The sequence below is a fragment of the Tenrec ecaudatus genome, chromosome 6 (assembly GCF_050624435.1).
Source record: "Tenrec ecaudatus isolate mTenEca1 chromosome 6, mTenEca1.hap1, whole genome shotgun sequence".
In the NCBI taxonomy this organism is placed as follows: domain Eukaryota; kingdom Metazoa; phylum Chordata; class Mammalia; order Afrosoricida; family Tenrecidae; genus Tenrec; species Tenrec ecaudatus.
The window spans coordinates 174,119,302-174,138,297 of NC_134535.1; the positions used below are offsets into that span (position 1 = coordinate 174,119,302).

At 42.5% G+C, this 18,996-nt stretch overlaps 1 protein-coding gene across 8 annotated transcripts; it reads right to left on the reverse strand.

Annotated features, from left to right (window-relative positions):
* Positions 1-267: 267 nt before the first annotated feature.
* Positions 268-17,603, reverse strand: LOC142450525 (uncharacterized). Of its 8 annotated transcripts, none has more exons than XM_075552557.1 (7): positions 17,515-17,603; positions 16,724-16,914; positions 16,208-16,278; positions 14,559-14,753; positions 13,870-13,932; positions 11,369-11,495; positions 268-7,492 (listed from the first exon to the last, which is right to left on the reverse strand). In XM_075552557.1, the coding sequence occupies exons 4-7, from the start codon at positions 14,571-14,573 to the stop codon at positions 5,727-5,729; spliced, it is 1,971 nt and encodes a 656-aa protein (XP_075408672.1). In that variant the 5' UTR covers positions 14,574-14,753; positions 16,208-16,278; positions 16,724-16,914; positions 17,515-17,603; the 3' UTR covers positions 268-5,726. The 8 variants fall into 8 exon arrangements, with proteins under 8 accessions (XP_075408672.1, XP_075408669.1, XP_075408670.1 ...); XM_075552554.1 differs by having other exon boundaries at positions 17,500-17,553; XM_075552555.1 differs by lacking the exon at positions 17,515-17,603 and adding an exon at positions 17,263-17,461.
* Positions 17,604-18,996: the final 1,393 nt, after the last annotated feature.

Consider the following 18,996-nt stretch of genomic DNA (forward strand, 5'->3'; position numbering starts at 1 on the left):
GCTGCCAGATCTCAGGAATTTGGACTGAAGTGCACCCACCAGTAGCACCTGAGCTATTTCCTCAAGCAGGTATCAGTTTCTGTAGGACAATGCAGCTATTCGCAGAGCCAAGAATCATGAGGAAATATATTCAAGGGAAGAGTGGTTGGAAAATGGCACTGAATGGCATCCTGCAAGCATGGAATGTTTGAGGCATCAACAACCCCCAACTCCATGGAACCAGTGTAGTCTGTGTAGACTAGAGAAACAAATTCAGACACTCATGTGTATAAGAAAGAGCTTTATATACAAGAGCAACTGTGTATTAAGAAAACATCCAAGCCCGGTTCAGATCAAATCTGATATTAGCTCATGTTTGATACCAATGTATACATTTCTCCTCAGACTCATGAAACACATGCAATGATGCCAAATGCAGGAAGATCACAGGCCAGTGGGTGGAAGGTCTTGTGCATCCAGTGGCGGTATGGTATAAGCATCTCAGTGCTGGCAGGGGTCTACATGTGGCTCCTTCAGCTCCAGAGCTCTGGCTCCATCAGCTCCTTTCCATGTGTCTTCTCAACAGGTATGTCCCATGGGGAGTGAGCCTGCATCCTGCCTCCAGGGAGCTATTTATCTCCTTAGTGCCTCCAAATGAGGTCATCAAGCTGTGACCTGATGGACAGGCTAAACACCACCCCTTTAATCTTAATCCTCTCAAATTGATAACAGATTATATAACAACCACAGCCAGTCTGACATTAATTATTCTAAAACATCTATTGACCACATATGAACATTACCAAGGTATTTGATGAGGTTGATTAAGAACCATCAGTGTGTAAAGAAGAAATGGGTTTTGGCAAGCGTGAGGTAATTAAGGTACTCTATACTGCCCAGCCTCTGATGCAATGATGCATAGGAGCCTCAGTCAGGGCAGGAACAATGAAGGGCTAGAGGCAGAAATACTGGGCTCAGAAATGTGGTACACTGTGCACACTAACACCAAATGAGTTCAAAAGAATTACGCTACGACATATCTGATTGGAGCACACGGAAACAGATGAAGAGGGAGGAGGATGAGAGTGGAGCACATCCTGGCCCACCAGGCCATGAGGACGATGTTCCCAATTAGAGCAACCAGTCCACAGAGAGGACCACATGACGCCCCTCATTGACCTTTGTTTACTCTGGTCCTATTCTTTCTCCTCTGAACCAAGTATTATCATGGGAGGGTTGTGTCCTACAAGTAGCACTCCTCTCAGTGCATGAACAATTTTCAAGCTGAATTTACTAATGAGTATGGAGTAAAGCTTAGCCCTAGAAAACTCCATAGCCATTGTGAATTAGAGGACTACATTTGGGTTAAGGTGGCCTGCCATGGGAACTTATGACCCTAAGGTAGCCCAAGCAGTGTGGAATGTAGTAACAGGGAAACCTGGCCACCCTGATCAATTCCCCTATATTGATGTATGGCTAAATCATTTAGCCATAGGATCTCTGCAGTGGTTAAGAAAGTGTGCCAAGCAGACAGGTCTCCAGGTTATGTAGCAAATTCCCGCTCAGGGTCTGTTAAAAACTAAGGGTAGCGCACCAGCTAGTGCATGACCCCAGGAGCCAGTCCCCAAGGCTGTTGACCTTGTACTTCCCGGAGTGTGGCCTTGCCTTATGTTAAACCCTTGCAGGGAGCGAGCCCCCATAAAGTCTCTTGAAATCAAAAGACCAACTTGTCTCCTTGCCAAACTGCTAGTGGGCCCCCTCACAATGTCCCCTGGAAAGTGTCCAGAGCATGGTTGTCCTCTGGGGTATTTCGGTCCCATCTGGGTCTGTTCTGGGGAAATACTATCCTCCAGTTGGTCCCAATTTTCCTCTATGGTCATGCCCCGCCCCGCCCCCCAAACTCCCACCCAGGGGCCTACAATGGTCTTCTGGGATTCTGATGAAAATGACTTCCTTCTTATTTTGTAAGAGGATGATAAGTAATACATGACAATCATCCCAAGTGGGGCAGTGGGTTTGGAACACAGACTCTAGGAGAATAATTAGAACCTGAGGTTTAACAAAATCACTGGGACCGTTTCCTGTAGCCCCTTGGGTGATAACCTTGTCAAGATTATCACCCAAGGGGCTACAGAAAATCTTCTACCTGCACCTGGAGTCCCAAAAGTTGAGTCAGCCTGGGGAACAGCAGTCACTCAGTCCTTCATAATCCTCCCTGAGTATCCCTAACCCTCCCACTTGCCGAACTGGCTGTGGTTTTGTCCTTATAAAGTTCACCTGGGCATCATTTTGGGCCTCAGGGATTTTCTGACAGATTTGATCCTCCTATTGGCCACTGGGTGGAATAAAGACTCACAATTTGGACATAAATGGCATTATAGTGGTTATAATTTCTCATGGCACAACACAATATACCCGAAATGGGTAAGACTAAGACTACTCTTGCCATCCTTTCCTTTCAGGAGCATTCTGGTCTTATTTCTTCCAAGGTAGATGTTTGTTGGCCACAACCCATAGTGACACTAGACATCACAGAACACCCCTATTGCAGAACATACACAGACTACCAAGTATAACGGAGGAGGAACTTTCAGGAAAGACAAGGTAGACGATTTGGACATGCTGAACTTACATCACTTATTCACATCAAAAGACTTCATCAGGAGAGTGAAACGAGAGCACAAAGATTAGGAAACAGCTTTTACCAATGGCACATCGGACAAAGTGTTAATTACAAAAATATACAGAACTCTACAACATCTCAATAAAAAAGATAACAAGAGTCCCAATCAAGAAATGGGAAAACACAGATCACCAAAAGTACAAATGATCAACAAATATATGAAAACATGCTCACGATCATTAGCCTTCAGGGAGATGCAAACTATAACGAGAGTAATTTATACCCATAATGACAGCCTAACCAAAGAAACAGAAAACAACAAATGCTGGAGAGGATATAGGATTGGAATTCATATACACTGCTGGTGGATTTGTAAATACATACAGACACTGTGGAAAATGACATGGCGATACTTAAAAGTAACCAGAAATTGAAATCCCATGATACAGCAATACCACCCACTATTAGGTTATCACGGATTTCATATAGAGAAATGTATTTTAAAAAAAATTACAACAGCAATAAAGCTCAATCGAAAAATATTAAAAACAATAGATTTGAAATGGGTCAAAAAGGAGCTCAAAGGATAAAGGGTTATATCTTAAACTAACTACATCTGCAACAATCCAATATCCAATACATTCTGCATAATAGCAAGGCCATTCACATTCCTGATCTCTGGTCAGAGTATTTCTCCTTAACTTTTTAAAAGACTGAAAATACCTAACATGGGTCAAAAGGGGCATCAAATAGAATTTCAGATTGGTCTGATAGACCCGGTAGACTAGAGAAATAAATCCACTCATATGTATGTAAGAAAGTGGTTTATATGTAAGAGCAATTGGATATTAAAAAAAAACATCCAACCCAGTCCAGATCAAGTCCTTAAGTCCAATATTAGCCCATATGTCCGATACCAATCTCTAAAAGTCCTCTTCAGACTCACTCAACACATGTATTGATGCCACATGCAGGACGATCACAGGCTAGTGGGTAGTTGGGTAGTCTTTGGATCCAGTAGCGTTGTAAGCATCTCAGAGCTGACAGGGGTCTCCACGTGGCCTCTCCAGTTCCCAGGGCAGCATCAGAGTAGGTCCATGTGGCTTCTCCTCAGGAGTGTCTCACAGGGAGTCAGCCTTGTCAGTAGTCTCCAAGGGAGTCAGTAGGGAGTATTTCTCCTGCCTCCAAGGAAATACCAGAGTTCCCAGAATTCTCAGGAGAAAGCCATGGCCACACAGAGGCCTCATTGGTTTATCTTGACAGGCCACTTCAACCCTTCACTCATAATCCTCTCAATTGACACCAGATTTCTTTATATCAATGTATATATACACACAGGATGAGTCTGTCAGGCTTTCCCAGTCTCTGTATTCATAGGATTTCCCAGTATACAAACTATAGTCATACTATGAGGCAGACATTTTGTTCAGCACTTCTAATTGGTGCATCACAGCTTATCCTATGGGCTTTGTGGAACATAAAATAAAATGTAACTGGATACTAGAGGCACTGCCAGTCACTAAATGCACCTGCATTGCCACATTCACTGTATTCATATGGTTTCTCTGCTGTACAAATCTATTGTCACTTGACTCCTTTCTGGTTAGAGGCCGTCCCACCAGAACTACATTAGTTAGGATCCCACTGGTGTTTACTAACACATGAGAGAAGCCACAGAAGGCATTTGCAAAGTCACTATATTGCTAGGGCTTTCCTTCTACATGAGATCACTGGTATGTGGTGACATACAACTCTCTGTGGAGAGCTTTCCCACCTTGACTGAATTTAAAGCTTTTTCATTTTTTTGTATTTCCCTGTCAAGAAAACTTAGAAACACAGGTAAAAGTTTTCCCACACTCGTTACAGGTACATGGTAACTGTCCTACATGAAATCATTGAGACATGAGCTCTTCAATGTTTTTGAAACTTTTATGATTTAAAATGTTTAGACTAAATAGGTTGTCCATTCAACAATTCATACATTGACTGCAGTCCCCATGAGTGCAGACCAGCACTCTTCCCACTTCCGCCCTCCGTTTTATCATTATTATCATCTTTCTTTTCTGTCCCTTGTTTTCAAGTTTTTATCCATAGGCAAATGCTGTCCTTTTGATTTTGTACGGTTGATTGTTCTAAGGCATGTATACCTCTCTGGTGTTATTCTTCCCCTCCAAGCCTGTATATTTTTTGGCTAAAAACTGACTCAGAAGAGAGTATAGCTCAAAGATTGAGGAGTCGCTAAGGGCGGTAGTCTTAGGATTCCAAGTCTCCACCAGATCAGTAAGCCTAGTCTATTTTATGACTGTGGGGTTTATTCCACTTTGTTCTCCCACTCTACTCAGGACCCTCTTTTGTCATCCTTTTCAGAGAAATTAGCAGAGGAAGATGGGCACCATCTTCTTCTGGTCTCAGGGTTGTGGAGGCTGAGGTTTGCTGTGGTCCACTTGTCCTCTGGACTAATTGTTCCTATATGCCCTTCTATTTTCTTCACTCTTATTTCACGGTACTTTTATGGTATCACTGGGGGGTAACAAAGAGCATGCAGGTTGAGTGGGCACTACTGGCATCTGGGTAAATTCTACTGCTTGGAAACACCAGGTCCAAATCTTTCAGGCACTGAAAGCTGGAAGACCAAAGAGGTGTCCATGTGCCCTGCGGAAATCTGGATGTCCCTCTCCCCCTACCAGTGGGCTCAATGAGTAGAGGGACAGCAATTCAGAGCATGGGTAGCCACATGGTAAGTCACAATTATCTGGTCCAGCACCCAGCTGGGGCCACACCCTAGCACCATTGTTTGACCAAACCCTCTTTGTTTTGAAAGCTTTGTTACACTAACCCCATTGAAAGGTTTTCTCATTGCGTTTTCTCATGTTGAATGACACTTGACTATCACAGATAAGATTTTCCACATTTAAGTCATGCCCAGGGGTTCTTTCCTGTGTGAAATCTCTGACAAGCTGTAAGGCATCGCTTCTGGCTGAAAGGTTCACCACATACATAAGGTTTATCTCCAGGATGAGAACATGGATGAGTTTTGGGATGTGATCTCTGAATGAAGCCTTTGCTGTACTCACCACACACATGGGGTTTCTCTCCAGTTTGAGTTCACTGACAAACAGTGAGCTCATAATTCCAGGTAAAGGCTTTTTCCAAATTCACCATATCCATGTGGCTTCTCTACAGTATGAGTTCGCTGATGCACAGTGAGGTCCTTCTTCCAGGTAAAAGCTTTCCCACATTCACCACACACATGAGGTTTCTCCCCAGTATGAGTTCGCTGATGAACAGTGAGAACATTCTTCCAGATGAATGCTTTTCCACATTGATCACACACATGGGGTTTCTTTCCTGTGTGAGATATCTGATGTTCTGTAAGGCATCGCTTTTGCCGGAAAGCTTTGCCACACTCACCGCACACATAAGGTTTTTCTCCAGTATGAGTTCGTAGATGAATTTTGAGATGTGCTGTCTGAATGAAGCCTTTGCCACACTCACCACATATATAGGGTCTCTCCCCAGTATGCGTTCGCTGATGCACAGTGAGGTCCTTCTTCCCGATAAAGGCTTTCCCACACTCACCACATACATGGGGTTTCTCTCCAGTATGAGTTCGCTGATGAACAGTGAGATCCTTTTTCCTGATAAAAGCTTTTCCACACTCACCACATACGTGGGGTTTCTCCCCAGTATGAGTTCGCTGATGAACTGTGAGGTCTTTCTTCCAGAGAAAGGATTTTCCACATTCCTCACATACATGGGATTTCTCTCCAGTATGAGTTCGCTGATGAACAGTGAGCTCACTCTCCCAGGTAAAGGCTTTTCCACATTCACCACATACATAGGGTTTCTCTCCAGTATGAGTTCGCTGATGAACAGTGAGGCCCTTCTTCCTGACAAAGGTTTTGCCACATTCATTACATACATGTGGTTTCTCTCCAGTATGAGTTCGCTGATGAACAATAAGCTGATTCTTCCAGATAAAGGTTTTTCCACATTCACCACATACATGAGGTTTCTCTCCAGTATGAATTCGCTGATGAGCAGTGAGATGTGCTGTCTGAATGAAGCCTTTCCCACACTCACCACATACATAGGGTTTCTCTCCAGTATGAGTTCGCTGATGAACAGTAAGAACATTCTTCCTGATAAAGGCTTTCCCACATTCACCACATACATGGGGTTTCTCTCCAGTATGAGTTCGCTCATGAACAGTGAGCTCGCTGTTACTGGTAAATGCTTTCCCACAGGCACTGCATACATAAGACGTCCTGGAAACATGAGTTTTCTGATGTTCCTTGAGGTATGATTTACTGTGATAAGTTTTCCCATATTCCAAGCACGTATATGGTTTTTGTTCTTTATGAGCTGTTCGATAATGTGCAGTGAGTTTGAATACTTTGTCAAATTCTTGCCCACACCGACTGCACTTATACGTCTTATCTAGTAAATGAATCAACTGATGATCACCGATGAAGGACTCCTTGATGAAAGTATTCCCACATTTATCTCTTAGGTGTGGGTCCTCACGTTTGTCAGATTCCTGATGCGGAATGCATTGTGACGTCATGTTACTGGATTTTTCACACTCAAGGAATTTCACTGCAGTACAAAATTGTTCTTGTTCAAGACTGAAAGTTTTCTCATCTCCACTGGGCACAATTGACTTCTGTATTTTGCTGTTACTATTTTGATTTAATGCCAGCATGATTAAATCTGATTTCACAATTTTTTCATGTAAGCTAAATACCTCATAATTTTCTTTTTGAGGAAAATTATTTTTGTGCTGATGAATATTTTCCAATGTATTAAATTTATAGCATTGTTCGGTTCTGCCCACGCTTATTTCATGTTGCCAGTGCTCAAGCAAATGATCATCAACTTTGTGGATCTCTATAAAAGAACAGAACATTGAATCTTTTCATCATTTTGATTTACAATGGACCCCTTCAAACATGCATTGATACAAGGTAGATCTTTATTGACAACCCTCTCATATAAATGTAAATAAGTATGCTTTATGTTTCTTGCCCTTTGGTACAAATACCATTGTGTAAACAATCCAAATAGTAAAAGCAGTTACTAAAGAAACCAGGTTAGATGTGAAAATAATGAATGAACACAGATTTGGCAGTTGCTTAATAGGACCATGAAAATATACAAAGATTATAAATACAAGCAAGTCATTGAGACCCACAGACCACAGGGGTGGTAAGGCCTGCTAGTTTCAGGTGCTAGAGGTCAGATGTATTCATTCTATCAATCTTCACTGAAAGACAACTAAGTACTGGGCAAAGTTGGGAATGTGAAAAATGCATAATGTTCTACTTGGGAGAAAACAATTTTTACAGGTACATATGAAAGGTAGTATGGTACACAAACATATTCCTTATGTTTATGGAACCTATCTTCTAACTTACACTATTCATCTTCCAGTGCTGTCCTGTGATGGCTTGCATTTTGCTGTTATGCTGGAAGCAATGCCACCCAGATTTTTAAATACCAGCAGGATCAACCATGGTGCACAGATCTTAGTGGAAATTCCACAAGAGAAAAGTGAGGAGGATCTGGTGACCTACTTCTGGAACACGAGCCCCTCAGGTTTAATGGCAATGAAACAGCACTGAAGAAGTACTAACTTCTCAAAGTACAGGCAACCGTGGATGGAGTAAACTTTTGGGGACCTTCAGTGAGTAACATGACATGACTGAAAGTGAGAAAAAATAGCTGCAAATATCCACTAATTATTGGAAGATGAAATGTATGAAGTATTATCAAGAAAAATTGCAAGTTGCCAAAATGAAAAGTTTAAAGATGGATAGTGTATGTATTATTGAACCTTAATAGACTAGTACCAACTATTTTTATTTAGATAATCAAGTGGTTTGTAAGGCTAAAATTGATAAAATCAAGAAGATTGATGTCATATTCATCATCAAAAAGTACACTGCAAGATATTTCTTGACGTGCAACACCTTCAGTGGTAGGTTAATGTTCATATACCTGCAAGTAAGACCAGTTACTACACATTTAAATGTGTGTACCAAATGTTAAAGCAAACATAAAGTGTGGGATCGAGCCCCACAGTTGAATAGGTTCTTAGGAGTGGTGTGTCCAATTAAGGAAGACAAAGCAGGCAGCAAATACAGAGTACAGGGGCCTCATCGGCAATGCCAAATAAGAGACTGCGGTCACTGAGCAGTGAGTTTACATAGACGTGAGATCTGCAAGTCTCCAGCAGGCACACACACAAAGGAATAGGCAAAGCATGAATCTGGGACATCTGATCTGTTCAGGAGAACACTTCATGATAAGTATCAGGCTGTGGGAAATCGAGGACCAGGAAGAGAGTGTATGCAGACAAACTCTCTATTGTCTGGATGAAAGAAGCCTGAAAGGTCAGGATTCTGGGTAGACGGAGGCCATCATATGTCTGGGTTGGAAAAGAGTCCCAGTCACATTGTCCTAATTAAAACATCATGAAATGACATGGACAATTACGAGCAGCTGCCAGCTTTATCTACAAAAGCAGACATGCTGTTATTGTTCTCCAGCTCAGGGGACAGTCACTCCCCTCTACCTGCCCTCAGCACTGATGTTAACCCTCAACACTGGTGTTAAGTTACTCATTTTCCACAATAAAGAAACTGAAGGGTGGGGGAAGGAGAGATGATATCAAGGAGTTCAAGAAGAAAGAAAATGTTTTGAAACTGATTGTGGTAGTAACTACAATACGCCTTGATGTGACTGAACAATAGAATGTAATGATTTAAAAAATATATTGAAAATTTGCCTTTTTCAGCCTGAAATCGATCAACCATACAATCAATGATGAATGTAAAATTTGGAAACAGTATCAGTAGTTGGGAAATGGGCCTTAGTGATAGAAATGACACATGTAATTAACAATAAAATTTTGAGAGACTAATGAATTCATAACAAATTCCTTATTAAACAACAGAAATGGAAACTATACATAAAAACCTTTCTGAAAGGAATACATGAAAATCAAATCAACCACATCTGTGGAATGAAATGATGGAGAAGCTCATCAGTCAAAATAAGGCCAAAATGAGATAATCAATTCCTCAAATCCAAGTTGAAGATGAAGTTCAAGGAAGTCCACAATAGCCAAAGTACCTGGTTCACTTGCGCTTAGCGACTATCTAAAGAATAAACTTGAGGAATAAAGGGCTGATGACTGAAAACTAATAACTGAGACAAGAGTTGTGGGATGATACTGAGAACATCATACATATGGAAACCAAAAGGCTACTCAAAAGACAGAAAAAGAGGGAGCAGCACTGACTATGCCATGCAGTTTAACAACCAAAAAATCAGTGCTGGAAAATACAGCCAAAATGGTCTTTAGAAACAGCAAAGGTCAGGGGGTCCAACAACAGATAAGTTGGGTGAAGGGAGACAACGGTCTATGTAAGACATTAAAAAAATAATAATTTATAAATTATCAAGGGTTCATGAGGGAGGGAGGGAGGGTGGGGAGGGAAAATGGAGGAGCTGATATCAAGGACGCAAATAGAAAGAAATGCATTGAAAATGATGATGGCAATATATGTACATATGTGCTTGACACAATGGATGGATGTATGGATTGTGATAAGAGCTGTAAGAGCCCCCATTGTAAAATGATTTTTAAAAATGTCATTCCCACTTACAAAATTATTGGAGACGCAGACAACTTTAAAGAAAATCCTACAAGTGAAGAAAATTGAAGGTACAGTGCTAAAGAATATTCTAAGCTGACAACAATTTTCTTGCTGGGAGATGATCTTAGACACCTGACAATAACATTAGTCACACATATGTTCCACCAAAAGGAGTAAAATATATAGATATGTGTCTGTTAAGCAATTCTGAGGGAGAAGGCAATTTGACCATCTCGATTAGAAAACAGACAGAACTTGTATCCCTAGAATGAAGAAAACTTTCCAAGGAAAACAAAACGAGAAAATGGAAACTAAAGCCTTTGGAGAAACTCCAAGGGGGACTAAGGAAGCACAATGGAGGCCCATTTACAGTGGGAGCTCAGGAGCCAAGGTGGGGTGCACACTCCAAAGGGAAATCCACTCTAAGTCAATAGGGGAGGAATGTGCTGAACCCAGAGGACAGTTACAAACTCAAAGGTCTCTGTTTGGAGAGAGGCTTGAAAGATGGGCTTTCATAGAAGGTAGAAGGACATAAAAGAGAGAAAGGTTTGAGAATCTTCAAAAATTATGGAAACAAATGTACATAGTGCAAATCAAAGAAATAGAAATCTAAACTCAGAAGCGCTGGAGTATTTTTCTAAACTTCTAGGAAAAGCGAGGTTTCACATTGCAAGAAGCACACACTTTTATGTATTATCCGACACCTTCTCCCAGTTGAATCCACTCCCCCAGCCATTTCCCCTGAAGGTGTTTTGCTCACACACCTGTAAAAATTCTACTATGGCTTTTTACCTAGTACAGACCACGGTTGTTCTCTTTGTTCCAATTGAGAGGAAGCTTCTGGGGTGCCAACGAGATATCCAGTTCATGAGATATTATAGAGTCTTAGACACCCCAAAATTAAGGTTAGCTTTGTGAAGCCTCCAGAATATTGCATTTCTGGGGGGAAAATAATCAAAGCAACAAAAAAAGGGCTGTTCTCTCTAGGGTATAAGACTGGATCCAATAGCCTAGGAACAGAGAATGCAATGAGAATCTTCCTCTTTGAGAACACCACAGAAAATGCAAAGATTTTCATGCATAAGTCAGGAACTCTCCTCACCGATGGAAACCAGGTTGCGATAGTTCTCCAACATCACATCCTGATAGAGCATCTTCTGAGCAGGGTTCAGGAGCTGCCATTCCTCCCAGGTGAACTTTACAGCCACATCGTTGAATGTCAGTGATTCCTGTAGTAACAGGAGTGTATTTAATGAAGTATTTTCCATTTGAAGATTAAAAAAAATCTTACAGTAAAGAATGCAAGAGAGTAATAAAAACTATTTTGTAATAGTACATTTCATAATGTATAGTAAACTGAGGACTTGGTAGGAAGTATTTGACCTTATTGCTACACTCACAACCACGAGCACAGAAAACTAGGCCTGTTTAGAGAAAGAGCTCCATTGTTCCGAGACAGAAATGTTTTCAAATACATGTTCTCCAGGCCATGTAATGTGCCCCCTGCAATAGGAGCAGCCTTAAAGTGGCAACCACAGATGAATCAATTTCTGTGCCTGGATACTACACTATGCCTAAAGGTTATCTACCTATTAAAGCATTTTTTTCCTATAGGAAACCTACCATAAATGTAGCAAACCCTTGGGGAGGGCTTGGATTGGGGGGTGGAGGTGGTGGGGGTTGAAGTCAACTAACACTAGGTCAAGATGGTGACTCATTTCATTGTTGTTCTTTTTTTAATGGTACCTGCTTAATGATATCCCCAATTGACTATGTGTATGTTAACCGTAGGACGTGCCTTAAGAAAGATCTGTAAGCCCCATTATATAGGCCCAGTAGAAAATACATTTACTCTCTCAGTCCTGACATGGGACTAGGAGCCCCTGTGCCCTGCCGTCTGTCTCTGTCTTTAATATTTTCCACAACCATGAAGTCATTCCTGAGGACCTGTTCGCATGTTGGGGACACCCATGCCCCAACAATAATGCACCCACTCATAAAATTAGAATTTTGAGTAGCAGTAGAAATAGCTCAGATTTATACTCACATACAATAGATAAACACATACCTATTTATATTCACAAGTTAACAGAACATTGTGAAATGGAATTAGGAGTCCTAGCAGTAGCACCATTATGAGATGCTCTGTACCTGCAGTGGTGATAGGTATTAGGCTCAGTTCAGAGCTGATTTCTAAGAGGGGGAGGTGAAACACACCTCAGCTCTCCAACATGTGTTGTCAGTTCTTACATTCCTCCAACACCATTCTTTGTCTTTCTCTCTCTCTTCTGGGTTTGATAATCAGTTGCTATGGCCACTCAAAACTCAATAGATCAAAGTGGTTTCTTAATGAACACGGTACAACTCAGGATCAGGAACAACATGCTGTATCTCAGGACTAAGAACAGAAAACTCAAAGGCAAAATCTCCCTCTCCAAGTGCAAAACAACTTCTAAGCTTAGAGGCTACCTTAGGACAAGCACCTAGTCTACCTTAGGACAAATTGTTCTTAGCCACCTTTGGATAGTACTGCCTTAACTTCAATTACAAGGTCCTCTTGGACCTGCCATCTTTCATCCTATGCTCTCCAATGGGCCCCTCCTAGTTCTGTGGCCATTGGCTTGACCCTTCTAATCTTGCCTAGCAGGGAAGGTACTAAGTTGGCCCAAGAAGCCATCAGATCAAGAGCAAAGGAGAGGGAGAGAGAGAACTGCCTGCAGGCATGGTTGAGAAGAGACAGTGAGACACTGGCCTGTCATCTGACCTGTTGATTTGGTTTTGTTAGCCCTGCAGCCTCACAGTTCAGAATGAACCCATGGATTGGGGATTTGCCAGCTTCCAGAGATGCAGGAGCCACTTTCTTGGCATCCCTGCAACTGGGAACCACCTGGGTGATCTGATTTGAGAGCTTCCACCACTCTGTGAGCCAACAGCCTGCTGTGTGATCTTCCAATTTTGGGTTCCTCAGCCTGCAACCTATTATCTGAGCAGATTCAACAACTTCACCTTGTGAGGCAGTGGACTGTTGTCTGACCTGATGATCTTCTTCATCAGCCTTGGTAAACACATTAATGAGGGCAACCCTCCACAGTGATACCTCAACTATGGATTTGGGACTCACCAGTTTGCACATCTTGAAGACTTATTTACTTGATGGCTATTCAGTCTTCTGAGATGCTGCACAGCAAATCATAGAACATCTTGAACCTCTAACTCATAGGGACTGGTGTACTACTGCTGCTCCTGCACAATGAACTATCAGATTCACGGGTCAAGAGCTTTACCAATGGAGATAATGACCAGGGCAGATGGGACACAAGGACAGAGCCAATGGTGAAAGGTCCAGAAAGGGCTTTTCAGCAAACAGTGGGCCAGGCAGGCAAGATCAGGAGGAAGATATCCCCAAGGGGCTAAGAGGAGCCTATACAGATGGATCTAAGACATGAGCCTATCTTCAGGGGGCAAAATGTCTGAGAGGGGACAGAGAGAACAGGCTTGCCCTGAAGAAGAAATCGGCTGGCATGTTTCCTCAAAATGAATCCCAATATGTAGCCTATTGATTCTGATACCAAGTTACATTCTGTTACTGAATAAAACTTGTACCTGTGACTCTGGACTGTAATCTGTATGTGGCCACTGCAGAAAGTTAATGAGCTGAGGCGAGGACTGTGGGAGAGATAACTGGTGTCAGAACTGGAAAAACACTGGAGGGTACAGGTATGTTTAAGCTGTCTCATATGAATCAGAGCTGGTGTTGATGGATGATTCTTTCTCCTACATCTTTAGTTAGAGGAAGTCAGAAGCTGTGAACCATTTTAAAAATACTATTGCTACAAGGCCCATTTCAGATGCATTAATGAGAATGCTGCAGTTTGCGAGATTATATTATCACCTTCAGAAAGAATGATTATAGAAATTTACTCAGACAAAAATCCCATGGAATACTGAACTCTCCCAATGACTTGATCTTATATCTCCTTAAAAACTAGGCATAGCGTTTAATTGGAATGATTCTCATGGGTTGGTCATAGAATAACGAATTATGAGTTGAAAGCTAATGTCATCCAAATAATCCTCAGTAACATATTATAAATATGTTCAATGTCAATAGTTTAGTGTTAATCCTATGATCAATATATTCCTAATTTTCTCCAGCCCAATGTTGAAGTCAAAGTTTATCTCTAACTCTAGTATATTTAATTTCCACTTTTCCAGTGAACTGCATCAGTGTTATACAGGCTCCTACACTTCCACTAGGAAATAGAGAAAAGGATGAAACGCATCAAAATCACCTGAGCATTCGTCATTTTCTTTGGTCCTCAGGACACTGCTGGCAACTGTGAAGCTTTATTTTTGTCTTATCTGGATCAACTCTAAGGATGTTCACAAATTTCAATCTCTCATGAGGACATCCGAGAAATAATAATACCCAATCCAGGCACTTCTTCCTCCTTCCTCTAAGCTGCTGGTGACTCAAAACCTGCAGGCTGATGGGAGAATACAATGTGAGCAACACATAACCTGGAGGTCCAGATGCTGTTACTGTACTGTCGCTCTTCTTAACACACAAAGTCCCCAATACTGTTAACGGTAACTTTGAGTGACAAAAAACATGCTTATACCATGAGCAATAAATTTTAAAACTCATAATTTTCAGACATGAGTAAAAGATGACTTTGTAATAAATAGGGATTGATCAAATATACATGTCAAAAAGAAGAAACAAAAAAACCCAGATCCCTGCCTTACAGAATACAAAACTATTAATTCCTTACTGTGTGACTCTCAAGGAGAATGACAATTCAATGACCTTTAAGATGATGTTAAAGCACCTGGAAACATTTAAAATGGGCTATATATAGAACTGTTATAAACTGAGGTTATTTTGCCAGAGGAACTGCAAATTGTACAATCACTTTACATACACTTTAAAACTCACCACCAAGTAGAGGCAGACATGTAAGCACCCGATAGGACACAGGAGAACTGCTCTACTGAGTTTCTGAGACTATAAAGCCATGACAGGCAGCTAATGAACGGGTTTGTACCTCTGACCGGGAGATTAGCAGTCCAACTCTCAACACATGTCAAACCAGGGCTCCATATAAACACTTACATATCATCTATTAGTATGTATATTGGAATGAAGGAAGAATACATCCCCCATAGTGAGTGCACTTTTGGCCCGAAGACAAACAACGTTTTTAATGTAACATGACTTGCAGTAATGCAATGAGGTCAGATAGTTTGCCTGTGCACGTATGCAGTCTTGCAGCTATGGCCCCTTGACTCCTTCCAAACATCTAGGTGGGTGTGTCATCCACCAATGTGACTGAGGCAAAGGACTCGGGTAGCACAGTGGTTACTGTTGGGCTGCTAACTGCAAGGTCAGCAGTTGGAAACCACCAATTTCTCCTGGAAAGAACAATGGGGCTTCCTCCTCCCAGAAGTGATACTGATTTCTTCTCTGCTAAAGAGCTTCAGTCTTGGAAAACCACAGGGGCAGTTCTACCCTGTCATATAGGCTCGCTGTGCGTCTGTGTTAACTTGATGGCAGTGTTTGTTTGTTTGGGTTTTTTTTTTTTTTGTTTAAGAGGATTGGGACCTTGCCCAATAATAGATTGGTACCCTTGTGGCCTGCGGTTATGCAAATAAGTTGTCTGAAAACCTAACCTGACGATTAGTCACATTGGATATCATGTTAGGTTTTTTCAAAGACAGGAACTGGGATCTCACTACCATGAAAAAAGAAGAGCCAGGAGTAGGGGTCTTTGGATTCTAGATTTGTGCATCAAAACTCTTCAATCCAGAAGACAGAGAATTGTGACACAAGAGAGAAAGTGATAGGGAGAAGCAGCAACAGAGACATGGTGGCAGCAGAACCAAGAGACTGAGACAGAGCAGTAGGATTCCCAGGCCACAGAACAAGAGAGCTCAGTACCTTTGGGCAGGAGGCTAGTAGGTGAAGTGTTGTACATCTGAGTACTTATCTGGGGAACCAGATTTGCCAACCTACAGAGATAAAGAACATTGTAACATTTGATCATTCAGGACAGAAGCCAGGCAGCCTGGCCTGGCCTTACCTGCAGGTATGGCTGTCAAGATGCTGTCCCAAGAAGAACTGTATCTTGAGTCATTGATGATCCTAAATTGTGTGTTAGGGTACAAAAGTGACCCCTATGCCAAATGTAATTCAAGGAGAACATTTTTTAAACTTTAAGCGACAACAAAACACACACACACTCACATCATATGGATAAGGGAGGCCATTAGGACAAGGTCAAAATAACAACTGAGGATTCACAGTCAGAACCCAGGATAAATAGGGCATAGAACAAAGAGCATGTCACAGATCATGGTTGGTGGCAGATCAGTACATCACAGATACAGGTGGGACTGCAGCAGCAGGAATGGGACTATAATTAGGACATGCACATTATTCAATAGAAGAACTTACAAGATTGGTTCGGGGACTTCACACAAAGCCGGTCAAGGTCAGACTCATGACAATGGCCCCTGTTCTGTCCTCAGCAAGGTGATCTCCATTACGGACACACCTAGGCAGGCCCGTGGAGCGGGGCTGGCTGGAGAAGCGTGCAGCCAATGTTCTTCTAAGGCATTCTCCCGGAGGGGAAGGCGATCTACAGCCTAGATTAATGAGCAGAAAGAATTCAACGGAGGCTGAATCGAAGTGGGGAAGCAGCAAATGGACCCTGAGTTGTCAGAGTCATCAGCAACGCAAACCTTAAACAACTCACTGCCATCGAGTGGGTTCCGACTACAGCGACCTTTTGGGAGAAGGTGGAACTGGCCCTTGTGCCTGTATCTCTTCACCAGATTAGAAACGCGGTCTTCCTCCCCAGGTGGGACTTGTGATTCTGCACCGCAGACCTTGCAGAAAGCAGCCCAATCTGTAACCACTAGGCCACCAGCCTTTTGCAAGTTGGAGCGCTCAGAACTTAAGACGTTCTAATACAATTCTAAACGGTGACTCACCCAGGGTCTTCTCTCGTTCAGGGAGATGCGCAAAGACCTGCGGCCCTGACGGTGCGGACAGCCCGGGCCGTGGTCCCGGAGCGCTCGCCCCGAGTCAGACCCCAGAAAGCGCGGGTCCCCGCACTCCTTCCCCTCACGCCCCGCCGCCCGGCGCTGCCCCGGTCCTGACGCCCGCGCGTCCGCCCGTGGCCCGCCCTGGTTCCGAGACCGAACCGCACTCGCTCCCTGCCCGCTCACCGTCATTCCGCTCACCTCCACCAGTGCGCAGAATCCAAGTCACCCGCGCCGCAGCTCCGAGAGTCGGGGAGACGCAGCGCGCACGTACGGCGGCCGCGGACGGCCTAAAGGCACGCCAGGGAGTGCGGACCGGCTTCCGGTCCCGCCCCCAGGGGCTGGGGGAAGGGCGCTGTGGGGAAATTGTCTCCGTACCCTTGCCCAATCATATGGTGGGAAAGACAAAGCAGTGGACAGGCAGGCCCAATAAACGCAATCCATCACTCCACACTGGCTCATGAGGTTATTCATTCACTTTCAAATAGATATATAGATATAATTTTTCTATGTGCTGGGAAATATCAAATCATGTAAAACCAATATTCTGAAATTTCATTGTCTGGGATCATTTAAATGAAATGATGGTCATTTAAATGATGATTTCCCACTGTAGTTTCATATGTTTTTTCATATACATACACACACACACACACACATATATACACATCTCTCACTATATTTTCATCTGTCATTATAGAGTCATAGCACAAACAGAAACCCAGGAAGTCTTGATCATTCTCTCTGATGTTGTTTGGTGGGGATGATCACAGTTGTCCAGCAAGCACATGAAATGTGATTAATAGAATTAAAAAACTGGATTTTAGGTTTTGCGTTTTGTACTCCACTTCTAAACCCAACAGCTCCCTATACTTCTCCCTGCTCAGCTGGGTTTGACAACTCCACACACTATCTGTACAGACTCACACCACACTCACAGGTATGTGGTTTATTGGGGGTGGAAACAGTTACACAATGGGATCAAAATTAAATTGGAAGTAATAAGACATAAATAGAAAGTAGTTGACCAAACTCGGGGAGCTTCCTCTGCAAACAACCCTTGGAACACAAATATTCCCTAGTGATACAAATCTTAACACCTTGGACAGTTCTCTGACCCTGGGGTCTCCCTGGTCTACCTCCAGGTCAGTACAGCAGCTCTTCCATTCCTTCTCTCCGCTATCAGCCTTTCTACTGCTATGTGACCTAGATCACAGGCAGTGAATAGCAGATTTCTCAGCCTTTACCTGCTATCTACATTGGGTAGCTCAGTTGACAGAATTCCTGCTATCAGAATCTCTGCTACTAAATCACCTAGAATCTAGGCCCTGGATCAGTGGTTCTCAACCTTCCTAAGGCCGAAACCCTTTCATACAGTTCCTCATGTTGTGGTGATCCTCAGCCATAAAATTATTTTCATTGATACTGCATAACTAATTTTGCTGTTCTGAATCATAATGTAAATATCTGATATGCAGGATGTTTTTTCATTGCTACAACTTGAACATAATTAAAGTATAGTGATTAATCACAAAAATAATATGTAATTATATATTGTGAAATATTTATTTCTAATTACAAATAAATGAAATCTTGCTTAAAGCATGGTGTACCATGGGTAACAGTCTTCATGTAGGGTACTTGTATGTGGGTGTATCTGCATATAGGCTGACCCGCCTGGAG